At 36.7% G+C, this 26,534-nt stretch overlaps 2 protein-coding genes and 1 pseudogene across 2 annotated transcripts; 1 reads left to right on the top strand and 2 right to left on the bottom strand.

Annotated features, from left to right (window-relative positions):
* Positions 1–4,151: 4,151 nt before the first annotated feature.
* LOC109506596 (protein IRON-RELATED TRANSCRIPTION FACTOR 2-like) lies at positions 4,152–12,135 on the bottom strand (annotated as a pseudogene).
* On the top strand, positions 12,073–18,681 carry LOC105057611 (uncharacterized). Its single transcript, XM_010940263.2, has 8 exons — positions 12,073–12,340; positions 12,413–12,697; positions 13,910–13,963; positions 14,078–14,287; positions 15,743–15,861; positions 15,988–16,085; positions 17,853–17,977; positions 18,063–18,681. Exons 1-8 carry the CDS (start codon positions 12,134–12,136, stop codon positions 18,225–18,227), a joined length of 1,263 nt encoding a protein of 420 aa, XP_010938565.1. The 5' UTR covers positions 12,073–12,133; the 3' UTR covers positions 18,228–18,681.
* A 5,183-nt stretch (positions 18,682–23,864) lies between these two features.
* Positions 23,865–25,767, bottom strand: LOC105057610 (uncharacterized). The gene has a single exon (XM_010940262.4). The coding sequence runs from the start codon at positions 25,339–25,341 to the stop codon at positions 24,031–24,033; it is 1,311 nt and encodes a 436-aa protein (XP_010938564.1). The 5' UTR covers positions 25,342–25,767; the 3' UTR covers positions 23,865–24,030.
* Positions 25,768–26,534: the final 767 nt, after the last annotated feature.

The raw sequence follows: 26,534 nt of genomic DNA, 5'->3' as shown, positions 1-26,534 counted from the left end.
ATTTTTTGATTTATTATTTTTATTATTTGTAAAAAACTATCAAGAGCTTTTTTTTGAGATTGTATTAAACTTTCAATTCTTTTTTTTTGAAGTTCTGAAAAATCAGATTCATATTTTTGAGTTGACATATTTAAATTCTTATTATGAATTATAAAAAAAATTTAGCTATTATAATTATCTTATATTTTGTAAATAGCTAATACAAAATCAACAATCAAAATTTTTAATTCAATGAATCAACTATTAAATAAAATAGAGACAATATAATAATATAATATAAATTTTAAATTAAATAAAAAAATCTATACAGATTAGAATAATAATACCTGATTGTTGATACTGATTGCAAATAAGATGAATAATTAAATAATTATTTTGTGCAAGAGTGCAGAAATCAGAAAATATGAGTTAGAGTCTTAGAAAGTACTACTAAGGAGAAGAGTAAAAAGAATAAGAAAAGAAGAATTAAGAAACAAAAATTATAAATTAAAATAAAGATTTGATTTTGTAGAAAAAGATATAATCGTTGTGCTCAATAAAAGGCTAAAAGCATATATCCGTTGATTAATTGAGAATTGATATTTAATTAGGGAAGTGAGAATTAGGGAAGTGAGAGAATATTTTGACATCCTTAAAATGGAAGTATTGACCGCGGCAGTGTCTCAGAAGGTACCTTTATTCGGAAGTATTGACCACGACAGCATCTCGAAAAGGCACCTTTATTCTACCAAAAAAAAAAAACTACGACAGAGCATCTTTCTTTCTTCCAGTGCACCTTTCTACTGCTTTTTTGTCCTCTTGTCTCTTTCTAATCTTCGGCTCTGGAGTGGAAGAAGAGGAGAAGAATCAATGGCGTTGATGTTGGAGAGAAGGAAGATGACATTAGAGGACCGATAAAAGGAAGAAGAGAAGGTGGAGAAGGAGCTGGACATGGAGGTCCTTCTGATGAGGCAGTCGTCCATCTACTCGCTGACCCTGGATGAGATCCAGAACATGGTGTGCGAGCTATTGAGCCTGGCAACACCTTCAGATCCATGAACATGGACGAGTTCCTCACCAACTTCTGAAACATCGAGGAGGGCCAGATCGCCCATGCAACCAGATTGGAGGTGCAGCCCAATGGTGGAGGGGTGCTGTCGGTGCCGCTGTAGCGGTAGAGGTCAATCACCATCTTGGCACCACTGTGCAGGAAGATGGTGGATGAGGTTTGGACGGAGATCCACTGAAGCTGGAAAGTCGACCACTCGCAGCAGCAAGGGAGCGACCAGCGATGATGCAGCCCCTCGCCAGCTTACCCTTGGGGAGATAACACTCGAGGACTTCCTTATCAAGGTCGGGGTCATAAGGGAGGGCTATCTGTTGGGTGGATGTCTGGCCAAGACACCACCTCCCAGGACCTTTTCAATACCACACGATGCAGCAGGAAGAAAAAAAAAATAAAATAAAAAACAGTCAAAATACGTGGATCAGCCACAAAAGGGCTCGTCTCCACGGGGCATGTAAACTTCACTATGAAAAAAAAATTTTACAAGAAAAGATCTCATCCTCAACCCTCGTACACTCAATTTCTTTCTCACTAAAAGTTTCTCTCACAAAAACTCTCTCTTGGAAGACCTCTCTGAACCGCTGAAGTGAACGACATCCGCTGTCCAGGAGCCTCCTGCTCTTGCTCTCTTAGTGGCGTGGTCTCTCTCTCTTCCCTCGAGTTTCTTACGGCTCATCCACAGTAGAAAATCAGACCACAGCACCTACTGTTGATGCACAGGCCTTTTAAAGGCCTTAAACACATGTTAGAGAGAGATTAGGAGTCCTAAACAAAGTCAAATAAGCCCTTGGACTGTCGAATCAAGATCGGGAGCCACCCACACCGTACGATCGTGTCCCGATCCATGGAATAGTACCGTGGACCGTGAGAAATGCCTGGAAAATATCCAGGCGGTCCACAGATCCGGCCGTGGACCACCCGATCCATCGTGGATCAGGAAAACCAGACCCAGCGACGCCTGGGCTTGGGCCAGGCCGCTCCTGCGTCGGGCGCCTGGGCCTGGGCCGTGCCCCGTGGGCCCACGCGTGGGCTGGGCTGGGCGCCTACCTGGGCCGTGCACCCCACGTGTTGGCCCCGCCTGGGCCGCACTCCACCACCTGTAGCCGCGCCGTCGCCGCTCCGTCGGCCCACCGTCGGTTGCCGGCGGTCCTCCGCCACCTCGGATCTCATGCCGACTTCAAAAGCTCGTATCTCCTCCATCCGAGCTCAGTTTGGGATGATCTTGGTCTCGTTGGACTCCATTTTTCATCGTGGATCTCGCTGTGGACTTAATGTGGATCGAATCTTGAGACATCAAATCTTAACACTATCATCAGGTTGTCACTCTATCACCTCACACGCTGCCTCCGCTGATCCTGTGGCCTGTGCTTCGATTTAGCTTCTGACCTTCGAGGCACCGTTCGTCTTTTCGTGGGTGGATGCAGTGGAGATAGATGGCTACAGGCTACTAGTGGGGGGTTGGGGGTTTAAAGCAAGAGCATTGGTGGCCTTATCCTTGAGCCAGCCTTGGATACGAGCACAACTGTCACTAAGTCTAAGCATCGTACTCTTTAGCTTGCTCACGCACACAACATTGCATCTCTTATACATTATAATTAACGTAGAGATTACATCCTTTTTTTTGTTTGAGATCTATATGGTCCAATTTGTTCCATGACAAATGCATCATCCCATTTGATTTCATTACAGAATTGGTTTTAGAACTTGACAAAAATTTGCTTGTTGATAGTAATGGCTAAGGAATTTATACCATTGTTTTCTACACAAATACGAACATGCTTGGAAGACAAACAATTACTTTGTAATTTTTTGAAAGATTTAGATAAAGTAATTGAAAAGCCAACGTACGTACGTGACATGAGTGGAGGTTGGTTTTCTATTGAATCAGTGCAATCTACAGAGAACCAAAAAAAAAAAGAAATGTCCATCAGGCATACTTCCTGTAATTTACGCTTGAAGATTGAAATGAACATTCTATTCACACTTTTGTCTTGCTGCATTTGATCAGGGGTAGCTGATGGATCGCTTGCATATGTAGCATGCAAGCTAGCAAAGAGATGTACAAATAATCCAATGATCATGTTTATTACCTAGTGTACAATTGAGATCCAATGGTCATGAGCAAAAGTTCGAGTTTGATATGCCAGTCTCCTATATGATTTAATTTGATGAGTTGTAGAAGAGGGTAGCTTAATTGGTCATTGAGCAAGTGGGAGATTATGATTATTGGCATGGTTAACGAAATAAAAGCAATGGATGGGTCGAGAATATTATGGTATGTGAACAAAGAAATGATGGGGACAATGGTTGTAACAACTTTACTTCGGATGGCCATTACTGTTACCCTTTAAGTTTATCACTTACCTTTCTTAATTTGGTTCCACAAAATCTCTAATTAAATCTTTCCACTTAGTTACTAGCTTAATCATGTGTTAGTCTCATTCCTTTTTGTCCCATATGAATGGTTAAGATTCATTTAGATGATTTTTTTTTTTTTGAGAAAACATGGCTGAAATAAGTTTGAAGTATCAATATTGTGAAAAAATATTGGGAACAATTCATGTTAGGAAATACAGGGTATTGTAGAAAACTTAAAAGATTTTCTAGAAAGTTGGATCCTCAGTAACAAGTTAACAACTTGAACTCTAAGCAAATTATTAATTGCTCATCGTGCTAGATGATGGGAGCATTATTTTTTTCGAATGCCTTGAACCTGAAAATACAAAGACAAATTGAAATTTTTGTATTGGGAAATAAAAAATTCAATGATTTTCTCAAAAAATTATCAAACATAGGTTTTTGTACATATTCTGAAAATTTAATCTTGATGTGGAGCCGACTCCTTCCTCTTTTCATGACATTTTATTTTCCGATTTCATTGGATGCATTTGTACTATATTTGTATGAGCACTGGCCTCATCAAAAAAAAAAAAAAAAAAAGAGTTGAATTCGGAACAAAAATTAATTATATCTCCAAAGAGAGCATTGCTCTCCCTAAATGCCCCAAAACGTTTTTCATGGTTTCTTCTCCATAAATCTTCTGGGGCAATTTGCACACAAACCCAGGATAAAATCCTACTCTCTATTTCAGTTACAACAGGGAAATCTGCATAGGTCATGAGCTATCAGACTTGTTTAAAAGACTACCAAGGCTACTTAACAAACCTACAAGGCCACAACACTTGGATTTTTCCAAATCTTGTCATATAAACATATATAAGAGAACTTCTCCCCTGAATCTTATCTACACACACCACCTGATGGAACCAAGCCTTGCTTGCTCCTTCGTAACTTTGATGAGATGTTCACAGAATAGCTGGCACTCTACGCTTATGGAGACAATAGACCAAGGCAGCCAGAGAGAAATCAACGGAGTGCAGAACTGTAAATGGAGTCCGTAGAAGGTCTTGTCATCATGGGTGGTGGAAGTAGAGGCATTCATAGGCTGAAGCCCAGATTACCTACAATCTGGATAGATTATCAATAATACTGATTACAGTATTTGATACATATAGATAATATTACAGTAAAATTACTGAAAATCTTGATTGACAAATTTGGTATGATAATTAAATTACTAGTAATATAACATCAAATTTTCAAAATACTCTTAAATCAAATTTATTAAAAATCATACCCCATGTACAAAATTTTTAATTTTTTACAATAAAAATTAAAAATAAATTATATATTATAATATATATTACTTAATATTATATTATATATAATATAATATTATATTATATAATATTATATTATTTTTATTATTTTTATTTTTATTTTTTTCTCCCTTCTCCTTCCCCCACATGCCACAACCCCCCAACCCTCGGCTGCTCCGACCCCAGCCCCCCGACCATCCGCCCCCGACCCTCCGACAGTCGGGTCTCCGGCATCACCCCCCGACTGTCCGCACCACCCTGTGCACCATCTCCTGGCCTCCCGATGAACCCTCGCCCCCTGCCCTCCGTAGCCATCTCCATCGCCTCCTTCACCCACCCATGTCGTTGCCCTCACCTATGCCGTCAGTCCCCTGCACCCCACCCCCTGTAGCCCCCTACGCCGCCCCTTGGCCACCCGCACCGCTAGATGGCCGCTCGCACTGCCCTTGCAGTCCTTCTTTCCACATGGAGACCATCGGATCTCAATAGACTGACGATTTTTTCTTGATTGCCGGTGGCTGCCGTCAAGAAGATGACGGCGGCCTGTCGATTGGCTGGATTTCGATTGCCGCCGGTCGAATGTATAGAGGAGAGCGTCGGTTTTGGCCCTCCCTCTTTCCGTTGCCCATTGTGAGGAAGAAGATCGTGGGATTTTTTGAGGATATTTTATCCAAAAAAAATATTACAAGATTACCAACATAGTGATAATCTGGATAGCCATCCTTCTCTTTAATAATCTAGATTACCTTATGAGAGATAATTTATATTATCTGGTAATCTGAATTATCAATTCAAAAGCATACCAAATATACTAATTTGATAAAATTTTTTTAAATTATCAATAATTTGGATAGATTGCCAGTTATCAAACGTAACCTTAGAATCTTAGAGAGTAGAATCCTGATAGCTTTATGTAAGAAATAGATCTGGAGCATGACTTCTCTGTTATTAAGGCTAGTTGCTGAAACAATAGGATAGACTATGCCTTTACTAGTGTGGACATGTTCTTCTTACCTTAGCACCTTCAATAAGATCTCTTCCTTTCTCCATGTTAGCTCCTCAATCTGTCTTTGTAGCTCAAGAACATATTTCAGAAATCGGGAAACAGTCCATGGAATGCTTAGCTTCTTCTGCTATATTTTAAAACGCATGGTGAATACATGCAACAAACACACACACATGATGGATTCCATTGCTTTGTGAATTGGGACTCAGTTTGTAGATCAAAAGAACAAGATGGTCTAAGAATTAAAAACTTAAAGCAAGTTAACCTTGCCCTCTTGACCAAATAGGCTTGGAAATTTACTATTGGATCTACCTCTCTACGGTGGAAGCAAATAAAAAATGCCTATTACATGAAGAAAATATTTGGCTTGAGATCAAAAAAAAATCTTAGGAAAATATCTCCAATCTTGAAGGATGTATGTAAACATCTCAATACTTTCTAGAACTGTCTCTCGTTCAAGTTTGGTGATGGATCCAAAATTCATTTTTGAGAGGATCAATGGTGTAGTTCTTCACCTCTTACTTTTCTCTTTGATGATTTGTACCCTTTGATTGTTATAATCCTCAAATCAAACCGTGCAAAGTGGCAATATTATTTTGCTATCTTTTGGTATAGCAAGCCAAATTACAACCACATGATACCTAATAACGCATGTACATGATGTCTGTCATCTTAATTAGATTCAATTATCACAAAAGAGAGCTCAAATTTTAAATCGCACATACCAGTGAGATTTTGGTCTCTCTACTGTTGATTGAGGGGCTCTAAAAATAAGAAGCACAAGAACTTTGCTTTCCTTTTATTTGACATGGAACAGAATAAAATCAAAGAAAACGGGAGAGCAAGAAGCTTTGATGTTTCAACTTAAGTATATGTTTGAAAGCATGCCAAATATCAAAATAGCAGCAAACACTGGAGGAGAAAATTTATCAAAATTCTAGAAGGAAGAAAAAAAAGGGTAATTTTAACAAACTAGTATATCATCTAGATGATGCATATACATTTTTTTTTTCTTTTTTTTTTTCAATTATTCTCACAATATGATAAATAAAAGGTTTGAATAGCCTTTTCTTTTCTTTTTTTTTTTTTTTTTTTTGTGCATCAATCAATGAACTTTAATAACTCTTAAGAAGAAACTTATGTCGACATAGTGAACGAGCGCAAACTAAGACATCATATAGAAACTCCATTATTAATACCAATATCATTAACATAGACCCATACGATACGCAAGATATAAGTTTTGTTTTCCCACAATTTTTGAAATGCAGTATAATAATTTGACGAGTTATAATATGTAGAATGTTTTAATAGTCCATATTTGTATCGTACATTAAGTAATGGACATTTATATGATGAATAAAGAGCTTTGCGCATTCGGAACCTCCATTATAGAGATATAATAATAGTCTTTCATTGATAGCATGGATATTATTCAACCTCCTCAAAGCACATGCCATGCCTCGATGCATACAACTCAGATGATACAAGTTTGCATGTCACGATGGACAAATTAATGCAACTTAAAGTATAGGATTCAACCTTAATAACTACAAGTACCAGTGCATGTGCTTTTCCAGATAAATGATGCAGAATTATGCCAAGAAAAACGGTCAAGAAGAACAAGAAAGTCTGATGTTAGGCTTCCTTCCACTGGGAATTTTTTTTCTGGACATGTTTTATATATGCTAACTTAATTTCTGCCTCTCTTATTCTTGAGCGTTTGGACAAACTATGATCAAAATCTTTCTGTAGCTCCAACAAAGGACTGAGATATATGTGAAGTCTTCTACATAAACAGCAAAATATTATGTAATCGGTCCAAAAACACTTCTCCACAACCAAAAAAATGATATATAGAAAAGGTTTGGTGAGGTTTTCCGACAACCAAGTTACCATTATCTTTTCCCCTAGAGATCAATCCAAGTCCTTTGTACTGTAAAGTGATTTGTTTCTGAAGATTAAAACAGGGAAAAAATCCAGTACTGGATAAGGTGGAGCCTGACGTGGCAGATAAACTCCCAGCTTAGCGGCCAACGTACACCATTTATTTAGAGCATTGCTTTCCCTGGAACATTCAGAAAAAAAAGGTCACTGGTTCCATGGATTTTTTGGTAGGTGGGGACTGTCGTCCAAGCGCGTCTACGTCTGCCAACTCAGAATGGTTTAGCGGTTAGCTTGTTTTGGGCAAGGGATGGTGGACATATAGAGCTGATCTATCCTAGACCCTAAACGTAGCTGTTTTCGGACCAGTGGGTCAACATCTTGATATGACCCATATGATGTGATCAAGCAAGGCTTTCCCCTCAAACTCCAAGACTTTTTTTTTGAAAAATATAATAATAATTAAGCCAAGCTCAAGCTGCCATTAGTAATGGCTCTAAAGGCCCAGCAAGATTTTTAAGATCTTTCAAAACTTTCGTTCATGGAACATTAACTTTTATTGTGATATTATAATATTATAATTAAAATATTTATAATTAAATAATTTTCATTTATAAATTATATAGTTTTAAAATTATAATATGAAAATATTATTTTTAGATAAATTCCATTGAGTTAAGCCAGAGTGAAGCATAATACCCTATAGATTGGCTTGTTTTAATAATTATGCGTTTTGAATTTCTATTCAAATTTGCTCATAAATAACTTCTTTGTTTGATAATTCTAGATCGAGAATAGTAGTGATAGAGGTTGGTGTAACAGCTCTTAGTTTGATCTTATTTAAAATTAAATATTTGAATTATAACAATCCAAAACCTCATCTCAAAAGATTAGTTGGAAGATATTATTTAAATTTTTTAGTACTATATAAGTATCCAAGATCCTTCTAGTAAATAATCAATATAAAACTAAATATATGTCCGCATGGATCTTTATATACTCTTCTTATTTAAATTTAAGTATCCTTATCAAGCTAAAAGTCTAAATTCATGCAAATCTATTCATAAACACCATAATCAACCTATGATCAGTCTTAATAAATTTGTGATATAGTATCCCCTAGTTCACATAGACTATGGATTGAATCGATATTGATATCATTTGTAACGACTTAGAACTCAGTCAAAAAAAATAATTGGAAGATGTTATTTGAGTTTTTTGATGCTATATAAATATCCGATATCTTTTCAATAAATAACTGATGTAAGACTAAATATATGCCCGTATAGTTCTCACATGAATTATCTCCTCTAGTTAAAGATTAGCAATGCGATGATGATGACAAATTCACTAATAATTTTATTTTTAAATTGTGCTATAATATCTCATCATGATTCTTACTTTTTGTTCCCTACTAGAGTTCTTTCGCAAGCGTACAAACATTTGAAATTGATGTTTTGACTATGTGTTTCCATTCTCCAGTTCTTTGAACCAACAACATCATATGAAATATCTAATGGTGTGGTTGGGGGGGGGGGGGGGGGGGGGGGGTGGGGGGGCGTGTGGGGGAGATCTGGGGTAGATATTTTTTAGATTGGTGTGATATGTGAGGAACACATACAGTCTATTTATTTCTGCATTTCTTGAATAGATTTCATTTGACCAAAAACTTAGAAAATATCATGTGGTCCTTGGATACCAAGATCCCTTAAGATACGTCATTCCTTTGTTCTCCATTCCTTATTCAAGCTCGGCACTGTTATCTCCATCACCAACTATGTAGCTATCAACAAAGCTAAAGCTTTCTCTTTGATTCACATTCTTCCAAAATTGGAAGGAAGAAATTCTTTTATAAAACATTTAACAAAGGCAAAAAAAAAAAAAAATGAAGAATTTCACGCAAAATAATGGTTTGCTAATGTATTATTATCATAGAAATCTCATGGTACCATTCAAATTGGATTCTCATTATGATCATAGATTTTGGGTGTAGTTTAATAAGTATTGTTTTGTAATTTGCAAAATCAAATCATATGTTAGAGTTATCAAATAAAAAAAATAAGATAATGTAGACATGACTTAAATGATGCCTAGAGTCATGTATCAACACTCCATTAGCAAGTAATCTAGTAGTAAATGATCTTGAGGTAAGTTCGAATTTAGCGCTACTTTACTTTGTGAACATTAATGGTAACAAAGAAATCCATGATTTTAAGAAAAAATAAAGAATATTTGATGTTATATGAAATTTTAGAACAAAAGGACACACTGATGGAGGAAAGTTAAAAAAAAAAAAGCCACTGTGTCTGTTCTTTGCTTTCTTTATATTTTAAAAGATCTCATATCGATCTTCTAACTTTTATATTGTCGATAATGCCTTGAAGTTTATAAGTTTTAGAAGGACATAACCATGTGACTGCTAAAAAGTTTATTTAGGATACCAATTTAAATCCATTTCGATTAATTAGGATAATAGTCTAAACTGATTATTGTATGAATATTATTTCGAGTTTAAGTCAACTTACTCTATTATACATATTTCTTACGATCTCAAGAAAAGAGTGCAGCGACTGAGTATCATAGAGATCAGATATATTGAGGACCAGAGTTTGTAAGGTAATCTAATACTCTATAATTATCTCTATCGAGGGATGTAAGTCAATAAACTAAACCATATAAATATTATGTATTTTTATTCTTCTCTTATTTCTTTCTCTCTTTTTCTCATTGTTTTGTCGTTCTCCCTATTTGTTACAACATATATATTTTCACAGTTCATTTGGATGAGTAGGTCTATATGTGCATGTGATTTGTATGCATGGACTTTAGCTAAAAGCTCACATAAACGATTTAGAATCTGGATAACATTTTATTGTCATTAGTTATAAGTGCGAAACAAATTTTGTTTTTCTCTTCCATAAAATGCAGATGTAGTACTATAACTACTTAAATAAAAAAAAAAAACAAATAGTATAAAAAAAACCAAAATTCTAGAACTCTATCTAGACTTCAAGAATTTATTTATATTTTTAAACACTGGAGGAGTCAAGCACCACCGACTTCGTTTAGTAAGTATATAAAGGAAGACCAAGATAGAAGGGAGGTAAAAGAGAGGAGGTAGGGACAACAAAAGAATGAGGGTTACCGGCACAAAAGCTTCAGAAACTTAAAAGATAGAAATAGAGTCCAAGTTTTATACAGTGCCAGAAACCTAGTTTTATGAATTGTGAGAGCCTGGTTAAGAACATTGTTGTTGTTAAGATCCATATTTTGAGAAATTTGACTTTTGAATTTAGATTTTAAATTTGTCCATAGCGAAAAATTAGAATTAATCCTAGGGATCGATTTATTATTTATTTCTATCTTTATATCAACCGAATAATATTGAGATTGCTAAAAATAAATTCAACTTTTTTTAAGACATATCTTATTCAAGCATGAGGGTTAGGATCAATATCTTTTACATTATTAATCTCTGTTTGTATACATTCAATTTAATCTTGATCCATCGTAGGTTCGGCCATATGCCCAACCCTCATGAGTAGCTTTAATCAATTGCTAGTCCTTAAGAAATAAACCAACAACATCCACCCCCCACCCTTCCAATAATACTCAAATCATGATGCTTATCTTCATCTCTTTTTCCTTATTATTCCCCTTCTTTTTGATCAAAGTTCAGCTGTCCATTCCAATCAAAGCCAACCTCATGCTAAGAACAGCACGTTCCACATAACCCTCAACCCCTTGTCATAAAACCAAAACAAAAATCCATAATCACAAAAATCCAAACATGGTTCAACATCAATAATGCTGCCAAAAAGACTACCATTCTTTCCCGTTCACACGGCAAAGTGTACAGTGTTTCTGGATACTACCGACTTCCACAAACAGCACCAAACGTAGTCCATCTAACGGTGGGCATCAAACGGCCAAAAAAAGAGAATAGGGCGCTAGGAATAAATTTTTAGTTTTATTTTTAACTTAAAAATAATTTTTTAATTAATTTTTATATAAAAATAAATTTTTATTTTAAATTTAAATTAAAAATAATTTTTTATTTTTTATTAAAATTATTTATATATTTTTATATTCTTATATCCTTACCTATTACATTATATTAATATAATATTTTTTATTAAAATATAATATTATTTTATTATATTATATTAATATATATATTTTTTACAATAAGATAGTATTATATTATCATAGTATAGTATTATTTTATAATAATATAATATTATTTTATAATAATATAATATTATTTTATAATAATATAATATTTTTTTATAATTATAAAAATAATTTATTTATCCCGTATCATTTGGAGTGCTATTTTAAAGCTACGTTTTAAATGAAGGATATTTTTTACTTAAAATTTATGTGAAAGCTACTTTTGAGTTTAAATTTAATTGGGATTGCGGATTAGCTTATCCTAAAGAAAAATAGTAAATGAAGCCATATTATATACCGGCTCTCGGTACCTTCGCTTCTTCTGAACAGAGCGTTTCCTTGGTTCTTCTATTGTGAGCTCCAACCATGAGCTGCTCTCCCTTGACCTCCTCCTCCTCCCCTTTCAAACTCCCCCTCTCCTTCTCCTCCCAAAGAAAAAAACTCCTCCTCTGCCGCCTCCCCCGCGCCGCCGCCGCCGCCGCCACCACCGCACCCGCCCCCGCCGTCAGCGTCCCCCGTGTCGTCCTCCACGACTCCCTCGACACCGCCGGCATCGACACCAGATTCGCCAGGGTGAGCCAACCTCCTCCAGAATCATACGCTTCTATTTTTGGTTTTATTCTGATCGAATTGGGGAATTTGCAGGCCGCCAGGGAGAGCTTCTGCCAGCAGGTCGGAAAGCTGTCCGGGATCGACTCGGAGACGAGCATCACCATCAGCAGAGGGGCTGATCTTGCCAAGGCGGCGCTGCATATTGCGGCGGAGGATGATTCCCTCGTCTCGCACTCGTCGGTTCCGCTGCCCGTCGATGAGTTTATCGGCCGGCTCGATGATCTCTCTACGGGCTTCTGCTCGCTTTACATGCCCCCCACCAATGCACCGCCGGAGATTTTCCTTGGGAACTTGGAAAGATACTTTTATGTTCACAAGGTATGGATCCCTGATGCTCTGAAATTAAGCAAGGGTTTATGGAAATTTTAAAGGTTTTGAATGATTACGCTTGCTTTGTTTGCGTTTAAGTGTTGCCTTTCTACTTTGGAGATGTGATATTGGAATTCTGATTCCATGAAATCCAAGAAGCAGAAGAGTTTTATGGGTTTGCTGGATGAAATCAACCACAATTATCAATAGTTGCTCAGCATGGCTGCCCCTCTCATCTACACACATACATAATGTATAAGCATGTAAATTAATATCCATAATTTTTTTTTTCTTTTTTTAGGCCACTTAAATTGTACGAAATGGAGTAAAAAATATTTGTGGGAGAAAACTTGTCCATCTAGTCATCTAACGAGGTTTCAGGAATTAACAACGAAGATTGACTGGAGCAGAGGTATTATAGTACTTTTATATGGAAGTAAAGGTGATGAACAAACAAGTACCATTAATAGCAACGTAAGATGTTGGGACCGGCTATTATGAGTTTACAGCAATAGTTGAGGACAAAAATTAAGAAATAAACATAATTATTGGAAAACCAATTGCATTTAAATCAATACGCTATATCTTCTTGGTAGGGCAATCAATGAAATGAAATGATTAGAGTTAAAATCAACACATCTGTGTATGATTTTATCGATTTGGATTTATCATATGATAGAGTAGCACAACTGCACAAGATGTAAATTGGGCATCAAGGCAGAAGTCTACTCGATATCTTGAAAGGCTTATAATTTTTCGCATTTATGAACTAATGAGTAATGAAACCTAGTATCTATGGTTGGTGTAAGACTACCCTGACTTGAAACTCACTTGCTGTTTTCAATGTAATTTCATGATCCATTTTATGAACACTATTGTGCAGGGCACTATTTCGAGTGTCTACTTGTGCAGCTGTGCCTCATGTTTTTGAACGATATTTTTATGGCTTCTGTGGTTCTCACACTCATAACTTATTGCTTGACATGACATTTCACCATCATGCTAAGTGTCCTTTCTTGTTTCTAGTTTTGCTACTGTTGCATTTGATTTATAAATGGGTGTTCTGTGAAGTTATTTAATCCAACCTGATGGTTGTTCAGCTTATTTGATTGAGGCAATTCTTATTTCGGGAATTCAATAAGTATTGAATATTTGACATCTGCAGCATATTGTTTTATTTCTTGTGACGGGGAACTAATGCCAGTTCTTTCATTTTGTCAGGGGTTTCGCAGAGTGGAGAACATGTGTGATGCAAAGGCGTTATATCTCCACTCAGTATGTTCTTCTCTCTCTCTCTTTTTTTTTTTTTTTTCTTAACGCTATTTTGCAATATCAGAATTATCATTTGGATGGGACATCTTTGTTACTCTCTTTCTATGCTATGAGCAGGTTTTGACATGTCGATCAGGATCTGCGATTATGCTGTCACTTATATACTCAGAAATGGTGAAAATGCTAAAGATATATGGCTTTCTGGATTTTGATGCAGAGATCTACTTTCCCCATGACTTTGGTAGTCTTCCTAGGGGATACCTGAAACAGAAAAGTAAAATGTCAGATCAACCTCATATCATGACATCAAAGTCACTCCTTGTGGAGGTAGTTTATCATTCTGTATGTGATAATGATGCATTATGTTTACGTGATATAATAAGCTGGTGTTTACATGATATATGGAGAATTATTGGCACTAGGAATCTATAGTTGAAAATAAATTATTAGCTCAAATCATGTGCTTAATTTATAACATTACAGTTGCTGTTAACTTCTACTAACCCAGTTCTCTCCACTAATTGTTAATAATTTTTTTTGTTTTTGGTAGCTCATTGTTAAAATTAATAAAATTTTAAAAATTTATTTTTGCCTCAACAAAAAGATAAATCCTTCACAAGTTTGTAGGTTATCATGAACCATAGAATGATAGTTCTGATTTTCTTCAAAGATATAAGTCTCTTCTATAAAAGTTTCTGCAAAAAGAAGAAATAACAACCATGGGATTAGCCAGTGCAGAGACACAGCTGGAAGCAATCAATCATGATATTCCACAATTATAAAGTAGGGAGAATAGATATTTAATTAGTGATGCCCACATCACCTAGAGCATTCGTGTACTTAATGAGTTGTGCTTCATGGGATGACAGTTGCTCTGCCTCATCTCAAGAGATTGAGGTATTTAACATTTTTTCCTAGCTGGTTATATGAATACCCTGCATCGAACAAAATGAAGAAGATGGTGGCATAACACCTAAGTAATATTATTTGCCTGTTAATATTGTTATTGGAGGAAAGGTGATCATATGAATATAGAAATTGGTGAACTCTAGAAGTCTCATAAAGAATTGAGACATTGGGCCAAATCATGCTAGACTACCAGAATGAGTTGGCAACAGATTGGCTGACAAGTTGTACACATTAACTAGGTTGAGTAAATTGATGGTCAGCAAAGGTTGATAATGATCTAAGGGTGGAACATAAGAAATAGGCTCAGTTTCAATTTGTCGGAGGTTGAGATCTATCCCAACAAGGTTTATATACATGAAAGCAATTGATTTGCATTACTGCATCTTTCCAACTTTAGTTTGTCAAATATCTTGTTTTTCTGGAACTTCTTGAGATCTTTAGGGAGAAATTTGTAGATTCAGTTACTCATTGTGCTTCTCCACAATCAGCACGGTATTCTATTAGCCCGCTTATACTGTAGATCATTAACAGTGAGCACAAAAAATAGTCTTGAATAGATGCTTGATTTTATGTTATTTTCAGTAGCAAATCGGTGAATTAGTTAGTAGCGCCAACATATTGCTTGACAAGAACTTGATTGCATTTTGGACTTTTCATTATCCAATATTAGCACTTAAGAGTTGGTACAAGCTAATAAGGTTTTTCTCCTTCAAACTTACATATGTATATGCATTTGGACGTCTGTTTCAAGCAACATGTTGCATTCATCTATTGATTCAGCCATGTTAGTATCAACTTTTTCTCAGGAGAGACTTCTGTAAGTGGGCATGAGAAACTTTTGATCCATTTGTTTCAATTTCTTACCCTTTGCAGGTACTAAGGAATCTAAAAGATGCTTTCTGGCCATTCCAGTTTGGTCATTCTAGTAGTTTATTTTTGAGAGCAGTGCATGCTGCAAATCACATTTATGGACCAAGTAGTGAAGGGGAAAGGTAAAAGTCATATAGCAATGTGTGGTCAGCCTTTATCTTTTACAGGAGGTTTTAATGTGTTTCTTGAGATATTACAATTTGTTTAGCAGTTGACTTGACTATTGGTATTGTAAATTGTGCTTGCAGTGCTTTAGAGATAGCTTCTGCCAAGGCTGCTCAGCATAGGATAGAGCGTGGAGTGTGGACTACTGTGCGTTTTGGTGATATGCGGCGTGCATTAGCAGGTGTTTATATCGTTTGCTTTTTGTTCTCTTAAGTCTAATGGCTTATATGTTTTCCTCCTACTTTTGATAGAATATCTTTAGCTCCCTTTAACATAGCATGGTGTCCTAAATGTTTTCAAACTAGAGACGTAGAGACAACAAAAAGATGAATCTAGTATAAGATAAACCTCCTCAAGTTTACATAATATTGTTTTTGTAAAATCATGTTATATGAGATGCTAACCAAAAATAAACAAGCTTGTCTCATCTATGTACGGTAAGCTTTTCTAGGATGCCAGTCCTTTTTCCCACCAAAGTATGCTTCTTGCAGCCAACTCTAAACCTAATGCCAGCCCTCTACTAAATCACGTCCAAGCCTTGGCTTATGGCAACTTACAGAAAGAAAAAAGTCTTGCCTTGAGAAAAAGGTTTCTTGGAAAGTGTTTAATATTTCCCTTACTGCTTTAATATAGTCTCAGAATTATATTAGCAAGCATAAATTAAATATACCTAGGTTTTGATGGCTGAAGGGTAATATTAAACATGGCCTTTGTGAGTTAAAACACATGCCGCTGATGCAGGTCGAAACCAATTAATTGCCTTGTCAAATATATATTTTTTTCAAAAAAATAAAACGCCATGTTTGTGACCAAACAATGGCACAAGTATGCAGACAACATGAAGACTATTGTTTACTTTATAGAGCTTCCTATTTTATGCAGCAATTTTACCCTTTTTGTTGATGAAATTGAGCTTAATATGATAACTCATTTTGATTTTTTTTTATGAAGACAGTGGTAAACAAGTTTTGAAGCATATTATAGGAAAGATATAAAATCATAAACATAAATTAGTGTTGCATACTATTATGGATGTGGCAATGTCCAGTTATGATATCTGAGGATACCTCGTATACAGATAGGAGCATCAGTTGGAATGCATGTTGGAGGTTCTACGATATGGTTATAGAGTTGTAATCTCTAGCCACATCTATAGATGCAATGCTGCAATCAATTATAAAGGTGAATTTAAGAATTCTAATGGGTTGAGCCATGGCCCTATTGGAAACGATGGATTCACATGATCTAGACCATCTCATTGACAATATTAGGTGATTTCTAGCATTCAAAAATCAAGGGGTTTGCAAGATCAAGAACCTCTCTTTGACCATTTTCTCTCAGCTGATTCTAAAGCTGTTAGAAATGGTTGAAGGATGTTTTGTTCACAGAGTTGTTGGACATCAAACATGTTAAATGGAATCAGCTTTCACACACACCTCTTCAGCCTGGTCACCTTGCAACTTGTACTGTTAGGCTTTAATATGAGGGTGCAAAAATGAATGGTATGAAGTGGCTTCAAATTGTAGGTTCTGGTAAACAATTTATTTAATGTTTTATGTTGTTTGCTTTTTTTTGCCTCAACTCCCCTTCATCGTACTGAGATCTGATCTGATCATAGACTGCATTCAGATTGTGTTGTTCAGCGATTGTCAAGTCTCAAAAATTATAAAATATCTTTTTTTTGGGTCCAATTTCCTATGTAGTATTTATTGTCAAAATTGACTCCATGGGACTTGGGTCCATTGTCTGGCACCGCTTTCCTCAAACATACACTGGGAAAAGGTTCCAGGTCCAAACCTAGATGGTGGCTTTCAACAACACTTCTCACAATAACTCTTTGAGATTGACTTGTGTTATAAAAAAATCATTATCTTTAGACCATTTCATTTTAAAAGTATTTCTGCTGTGCATCCATGTTATAGTTGTTGATTAAATTCTCTTTTGACAGCTTGTGAACGCCTTGTATTCCTGGATGTTGATTTCCGAGAACTAAGAGATTATGCAGTTCTCCTATACCATTGTGGATTTTATGGGGAATGTTTACAGTGCTTGAAATCATATGAAACTGCAAAGGTAATGTATATGATACCCGAATCAATCGCTAAGGCCAGAAATGAATAATGTATTTGCAAAACTAAACATAATTACACTGTTGCAGAGTTGTTCTCCGCGTTCAAAATTTCGATCCAATCCAATAGAGGAGTTGGAGGAAGATGCAGTGGAGAATCTAAAAGCACGTTTAAATCTCATTTTAGGAGAGGAAGGTTGGAGCAAGTGGAAGATAGGTACTAGTTATTGGGGTCACAATTTGGAACCATGGTAGGATCCTCTCTCATGTAATCCGCAATGAGTAAGCAATGATCTGGAAAAGCAGCATTCAACCATGGCTGAACATGTGATTGGCGCTGGCAAATGATGATGGAATGAAGATTCCAAGACCGAGCAGCAAGAGGCAAACTATAGAAATGTATTACTGTAAATTCCACGATTATGTAACCCAGAATGGATGTTGCTGATGGAGTGGGCTATCGAGAATAAGCAGCAGCCCTTTCGATACAGTTGATTTCTTTCAATAAATGCATGCTTATGCAGGTGGGATTTGAACTGGCACAAAAAGATTCAGGTTTGAACCCAGTAGTGGCATTCAGATTGTATTCAAGGGGGAAAAACCTTGATTGTTGACGAGTGTTATGTCAAAGTTCTGAAAGTTTCTCCTTTGCATTGATGAATCTTGATTCCCTTTTTTATAAAAAGCTCTCTCTTGTGACATTATGATACTTCTAAATTGCATCCCAAGTTCCCAACTACTAGTATATTCAGTTTTCTATATACAATTTTTCAGAGAGAAGCAATGTAGCGTGGAATTCTGGAATATCACTGCTCTGAGACAGTATTCTCTAATTTATCGAAAAGCTCTCTAATGTTCATGAATTAGCTCTGGGACCATCAAAAACTGAAGAATGGTACAAAACCTTGCCCCACAACTTGAATGTTCAAATTGTCTGTGATAAATCCCAAACTTTGTGATGATCAAGAAAGGATTTCTCCCATGTGTTCCTGTCCATCTTTGACATAAAAAACTTGGCATACAAGTCTCCATACCTTAAAAAAGGGTGAACTATAATGTGGTCGTCGGTCATGCCAAAGGTTTTTTTTCCCTATTAAAAAGGCGAATCTACTGCTCTCTCTATTTTTAGTATCATCATGGGGAATTTTTTTGTGCAAAACCGGATTTTATTTTTACCAATCTAGAGAAAATACATCCATGTGAATGAGAAAATAAAACGTGTGAAAAATCAGTATGAATTTCCAACACTGCAGTCCGCAAAGTGGCTCTGGTATGATCATAGGCTTTTTTTTTTTTCAAATTTATGGTAATTTGGCCTATGTAAATTTCCAACAAATCATGTTGGTACTCAAATGCTCTTTAGGGTTGGAAAGGTAACAACGAGAACATTAGACTGGCAACAACTGTATCATTTACCTGTTGGAACGCTGCAAAAGCAAAAAATGAAAGCTCTGAAGGATAGCTCGTCCCAGGGGTTTGCATGGCAACTCTGAAGCAGAAAACTAACGTATGCCAATCTAGGGAGAAGGTGTTGAGTTGGGCTTCACTAGCTGGGGTTTTTTTAGAAAATAAACATGGACTTCTTGCTGAATAGATCCAAGAAGGCTGCAAGCGTTCAGTTCATTTACAAGAACAAGCAGGTTGGAGACTTAAGTAATCTATGATGGAGGATATTGTATTATTAGAGCTGATGCCAATTTGGAATCAATTGAAGTGACCAGAGAAAACAGCTTTTAGAAAGCATGGCTAGAATCACATGCCAAAATTGCCACGTAGTTTCTGAATGAAAATATTTAATATCGCCAAGAGGACTGGTCACAAGTTTTTATTTCTGAGAACAAGATGGGATTATGGTCTCGGAGTTAATTTGCCTTCTTCTGCTAGGTTTATATGCAGACTAGTGTCTAACAATTGGAGGGTTCTCCATCGTTTAGCAATCAGCAACAAGATTTCTATCCTTTCCATGGAATCCATCATGTCTGTTTACCTTTCTTACAATTGATTCCGGTTCGCACATGTAACTATTATTATCGTTATTTTTCAAAGGAAAACCTCCATCTAAGAAATATGCTTCAGCTCTCTAAAAGTATACAACCCTATGTTCTTTGTTCCTGGCAGAACAGACTATACTACATATTTGTCCTGGTGCCTTTGTGTCCTTGAAAGGTAATCATAGATAACACAAAACTGAAATTGTCGTCAATGACATTAATAAAGAGGTTTTTTTGCAGATTAGCCCCTAAAAGTTTTCATATTTGTTGGGTAATCTCCATCTTTTCATATTTGTATTTTAATTCCTGAAATCTTGTAACTTGTTACTTAGACATCCCTAAGTCAGCTAGGGAAGAAAGAAATATTTCATTGTTCTTCTTCCAATGGTGTTATTTTCATATCTTTTGAACAATTTTTGCTCCTAGTTCTCAAACTTAATCAGCTCCTGAATTCATGCCCCTCTATTGTTGATCCCTTAGCAGCCAAGTCCTGAGTGAGAAGAAAGTAAAGTGAGCCAGAAGATGCCAAGTCCTTAGCTTCATTTGATGTTAAGACGGATATTTTTATCCTTCTGTAAGTCTGGTTTATTTCTAACAAGGGTTCGGTCACAAAAAAACAAGTGGAAGTGCCAATTTGCACGAATAAAATTTTATATAATCTTTTTATATAAATATGAAAAAAAAAATACAGGATTGATATGCAAATATGGAAGATTTCAGGAAATAATTAAAAAGATCCAATAAAAGAAATGGATCTCATTTCATCTCATCCTTTGAGATATTTTCCCATTTTTTCCATGCGCTTAAGGATACAACTAGCTTGAGTCCACCACCAAATCTTTTGGATATTCTAAATCTGTCCTTGTTTATACTTCTTATCACGTTTACCCGAACGTCCAGTCCTCTGGGACCCTCCTTTCAAAGTCATAACCAACACTCCTTAACTTAAGAAAAAAGGGGGGAAAAATAGGAGTAATTCTCACCTAAGCTTTGAAAATCCCTGCCACAACCCAGACTTTGCTGTTTCTTACAAGTTACAACAATAAGCAACTACTAAAGGAAAATAAAAAAAAAACTTTTGTGGTCCTTTGTGCTGGAAAAGATGCTAAGGTACAGCTTCAGGACTGGGATAACTACCCTAAATGCTTGTCTTTTATCCATTTGCCCAAGACTTGGGCTAGAATATGACAAAGAAACATGTCACAAAGTCGAAGGTGAATAGTGATGCTATTCCAATTCACTGGCTAGATAGTACTCTTCTTTTAGAATTTTAGATCCTCTGTTGTTCTTTTCCCAGGGCATCAACTTCAGCTTTGTGTTGGTTTTGTTAGGGGATGAAAAAGAATCCTGCATTTCAGTTTGACAATCCTTTGTGATGATGTTGAAGCTTCTAGCATAAACTTCTATACTTCTGAAACAAACTATCCGAAAGTAGGCATTGAGTGGATTTTTTTTTTTTTTTGATGATGTTATATGTGAGGGTACTGATTTCTGCAGGTCATTTTAACTTGACAGTACACACAAAACCAAAGTTAAATTTAACACTTGGTGTCACCATTCAAGCAATAGTTCATAAAATTTGCATAGTTAGTCTAAGACTAGTCACCCTGGACAACCATTTCTTAGTACTAGAAACTCTTAAAAGGAAGCCGGTAACAACTTAAAGAATCACCACAGAAGTGTGTGTAGAAGTTACCACCAGTCCTTCAATACCAATTAAAAGAGTCCTAGCCTATGTACTTCTTGCATGTATATATTTATCTTCCCTTAATGAACTTTAGGAAGGAAAGCCTTCTACTTCTCACTGAGTGCACTCTGCCCCTATTCTTGATACATCTTTACAACTGCTTGTATCCCCTAGTCATCAGGAGTGAACAAATTTAGATAATACAATTAGAGCTGTGTAATCCATTATATCATACATCCTTAAGATTCTGCCAGATGATTAAATTTGCATGCCTAAACATCTCCTCCCTCTTTGCTTCATCTGCTGCAGTGGAGAAAGACCGCATTTAAACATTCTCCAGAAGATGAATCGGCACATTTGTCTTTCTGTTTTCTTTATGTTGTGAAAACCACATTCATCTTTCCAGAGGCTCATCAACTACCACTCTAAACCATTCACTTATCTATCCTTGAATATCCCTCTTTATAGAGAGGGAAGATGGCTACAAGCTTGCTGATAAATTCCTGTCTTTGTAAAACTAGACTGAATTAAGTCACTATGAGGATCCAATGTTATCAGTAAATTGATCAAATATGTGACAAGTGCTACTCATCCTTAATGTTCATATCATAAGTTAATAAAAGTCTAATCCAAAATATGCCATCTCGGTATCAGATCCATGCCAGTACCATCCTATTACAATGTTAGTATGTTCAGTATGGAGGCCGGTTTGGTGTACCGAGCGTCAATACGCCCTCGGAATCATATTCCAGTTTGATACAAGTACAGTATGGGATGGTTAGTATGCACCGGTACCGCAAATCTTGGTCCAATCTAACACTCTAAATAGATACTAAACCTTCTAGAGTCTAGAGCTTTCAGAACAAAAATAACCAAATCAAATGATTTTGACTTTGAAGAGAAAAACTAAAATAAACTATTGTCAGAAATTGTCAATATTGCACCACTTTTAACTTGTGGCATGTCAAGACTAATTCTAACATTCATCTCTATGCGATCCAAACTTCTCCATTATGACAAAGAGGAAGGCCACCTCATAAATTTTTTTGGAGTTCCATCATATGAATGTATAATTACCATTTTTTATCAAAAAAGTAAATTAACGTTCATATTTTATCCGTTCATCAAAATAAAATGTACCAAATATCATCAAAAGCTTACTTTTTCACAAATATAGCATTTCCACTATTCTAGAGAGCCTAATATGGCATGTGAAGAAAAATTAGAAAGCAAAAGCGATGAAACCTATAGAGAGCTATAGTAGAAGTCTAATAACATTAATAAATTATATGCGGCCAATATCTCTAACATGGATTTCTAAGCAGTAAGAAATTTCTTTTTTTCTTACTAGGTCGAAAAAGCAATCCACTGCATATGCAATTAAATGCTTTCTAAGTCAATCCTAAATGTGCAGGATAATAATTTCTTAGCTTTTTATCACTAGAATTTGAAGGGACTGGATACAGTTGACAGTTAGATTAAATAAATATGCCAGTTATCACTGATGTCGACTTCATATTTAGTTTTTGAGAGCAGATTTTGAAACTCGGATGGTATTTCCTTAACTTCTCGAACATGGATAACTCCATCAGGTATGTCTTCCTTCCCTCTGTTATACAATCATATTTAGTTTTTGGAAAACCGAGCATATTCTTCTGATAGAATTTTCAAGGATAATCAGTAGATTTAAAGACATGATAAATTTAAACAGAGCATCTTTAAAAAGAACATGCTTCAAGACCTCTAAACACAGAACAAACCGAGGAAAACATGGTATGTAAAGTTAACAGCACATAAAATGCCTGCACAAGTTATTCTTGGTTTCAATCCTCAAAAATCTAGCATTGTTTAGGAGGAACTTATATCTATTAATTGGTCGGTTGCTGCAGCTATCTCTCCTAGAAAGAACAAGTTGAGAACAAGGACTCTAGAAGGAATGCAAAATATAAAGTAATGAATTGGATAAAAGAAACTGATGGTTTGACAACAAAATGATAAGAAAATCTTTGTAAATGCATCTGATTTGAAGATGCATGGCATGCAATTCTAAGAGAGTGAGACAAGAGGAAGATTAACAGCTAGTTAGTCAACTTCAATCATAGAACACAATGACACAAATGGCTATAATGTCACAACAGTTTATAAGTAGACAAGGTAAGATGGAAGAGCTCTAAGAAATTAAGAGCATCAACGATTGTTATGTTTGCGCCTCCATTGCAAATAAAAGTAAATCAGATATATAATCAAGGAGATAAAGAGTTAACAGGCACAACACATTCATCTAGACACACTCACATACACCAGGTAAAGCCGAGTTACTTTCAATTACTATGTTCATGCAGCTAATACTGTTCTCAAGCAGATAACATGTATGAGCTCGTCAGAAAAAGGCTCTGCTACCATAGAACACTCTGGACTTATCTTTTTTCTTCTGAGGATCTGGCTTGTCATTTTGGCTCTGGATAACATCCCCCCCATCCTTAGATCCCGGTTTGTCAAGATCCATCGGTAGCTTCATCTTCGCCAAGGACTCCGAAAATTGCTGCATGCTCTTCATGTACATGTCCACAATTTGTTGCTGCATTGCACTCTGCTCAGCCTCGAGATCGATGTTTCCCAATGGGGACTTAAAAACTGATGCCATTTCCACATTGCTGCGCACACCGTGTTCCTTATCACCACTCTCTGCCTCCTTCTTTCTGGATAGCTTCGACTGCTTCCCCTCTCCTCTACCACCACTACCCTGCGAAGTGGGAGTATCCGGCGACATTTCAGAGCTCTGATCAGCCTCAGCAGACGAATTGTTTAAATCGACCCGAATCTTTTTATCCAAAGAGTCAGCAGAATTCTTGTCATCACTCAGGCTAGTCATGGTAGAACTACTGAAAGGTCCCGAATTATGAATACTACCATCAAGAGAATCACACCCGCCATTGTTCTCCTCACTTGAATTCACAGTCATGTCGTAGTCCTCCATAGGCCGTGGCGAAGCTCCCAGATGGAGGAAAGGTGCGGCGGGCTCTGCCATCGCCCCCGAAGGAGGGTCGTGCGTGGCCATGTCAAAGTACTCTGAGACCATCTTCTGATTCTCCACAACAACATTGATATCAGGAAACTCGATTCTTCCATAACTGGCCGGGTCCAGCAAGACAACCTCCGAGCTAATGGATGAATTCGAAGTGGACTCTGCAAAGGTCTCGCCATGGAGCGAGGTGTAGAGCGAGAGGGTGAGCCGAACAGTGCCGGCGGGGGAGTGGAAGAGATCGGTGGACGAGAGCGCAAAGTCTTGAGTCAACCTCCTCCCCTTCGCCGCCGCCACCGACGAGAGCGGCACGAGGGCGAATCCCAGGAGCTGGTCCTCGAGGAAATTCTTGGCCCGGCTCAGCATCCAGATCTCGCATTTGAGGACGGCATCGGGCTGTGTGACCACGAGCTTGAGGTGTTCGTCGAATTGCGGGTTCTTCCCGCCGCCGGCCACGATCCGGGTGGGCAGCGCCTCCTCGGGGCTGCACGTGAGGGAGAACTTGGCGTAGACGTCCTGGTCGGCGTAGATGCATACGTTGTGGATATTGCGAGCATGATGGACGTAGATATCCAGGACGCTTCGGCTTCCCGAGAAGACCTCGGCCTCTCCCATTTCTTCCCGACCAGGATTGTAACCGAATCCAGATGTACCCTGGAACCTATCCATCTAAAGATTTGGTGTATCTTTCCTGTCTAACGAGTTCCTCCCTAAATTCTTGGAAAAAGATCAGGTGTATTGTATGCTTTGGAAGACAAGGAGTGCTGATCAAAACAAGACAAGAGTAGATTTTTTTTTTTTTTTTTTTTTTTTGAGGTTGTAGAGGGACTTACTCATGGGAAAGGAGCAGCTTCTTTAGGTGGGTGGTGAATTGGTTCATATCTTCTTCTTCTTCTGTCTCATCTTTTCTGCTCTCTCCTTTGAATTGGCTTTCCTCTTCTCCTGGTTGTGGCCACCTTTTTTTTTTTTTTTTGGAGAAGTTGAGTGGAGTTGGGAGGATGGACTTCTTCTTTTGTTGCAGTGTTGTGGTGGTGTTTGGGAATGCATCACCGGGTAGCCGAGAGAGAGAGAGAGAGGACCCACAAATGTGGCCCATCTCTCCTCATCCCCACACCACCTCCACCACCTTCGTTTGCCTTCTACCTTTGCCGTTCGCGTGCTGGCGCACCCTAACGGCGTGGCTGGTGGGTTACAGAGGTGGCAAATTGGCAATCGGGTTGGACCAGTTCAGATACTGTTGGATACAGAATCATAAGTTTACCGATTCGAATCTAATTTATTTATTATAATAAATTAAAATTTTAAATTTTGATTTATTTATTAAATAGATTATTTAATATGATCCATATAATTCATTTGTTAAACTAGCCGGGGTTTGATTAATCGGACTTCCGATTTGAACAATCAATCTGGTCTAAATAACTATAATATTTTTTATTAAACTCACATGAAAACCTGTATATTCGAAAAAAAATCTCACGGGATCTAAAAAATTCTTCTGATCTCCATACTTTTCTCCATCATAGAACTCTATATGTTTTTATTATTTTTTTTAATATTTATTTTATAAAAAAAATATATGATAAACAATAACTTAAGAAAAAATAAACACATGATGGGCGATGAATAACTATGAGATTCTCTATTAAATTCGCATAAAAATATATATGTTTGAGAAAAAATCACAATCAAAACATAAAAAATCTCTCCAATCTTTGCGCTCTCCTCCGCCGCAATCTTTGTATGTTTTCGTTGAGTGTTTTGATATTTTTTTCATGAAAAAAAAAAGGTAACAAATCATGGCTAAATATATATATATATATATATATAATCAAATTAAATAGATTAAATAAATTTTTAAT

Source organism: Elaeis guineensis, chromosome 14, assembly GCF_000442705.2.
Source record: "Elaeis guineensis isolate ETL-2024a chromosome 14, EG11, whole genome shotgun sequence".
NCBI classification, from domain to species: Eukaryota; Viridiplantae; Streptophyta; class Magnoliopsida; order Arecales; family Arecaceae; genus Elaeis; species Elaeis guineensis.
This window is presented reverse-complemented; position numbering and strand designations above follow the sequence as displayed.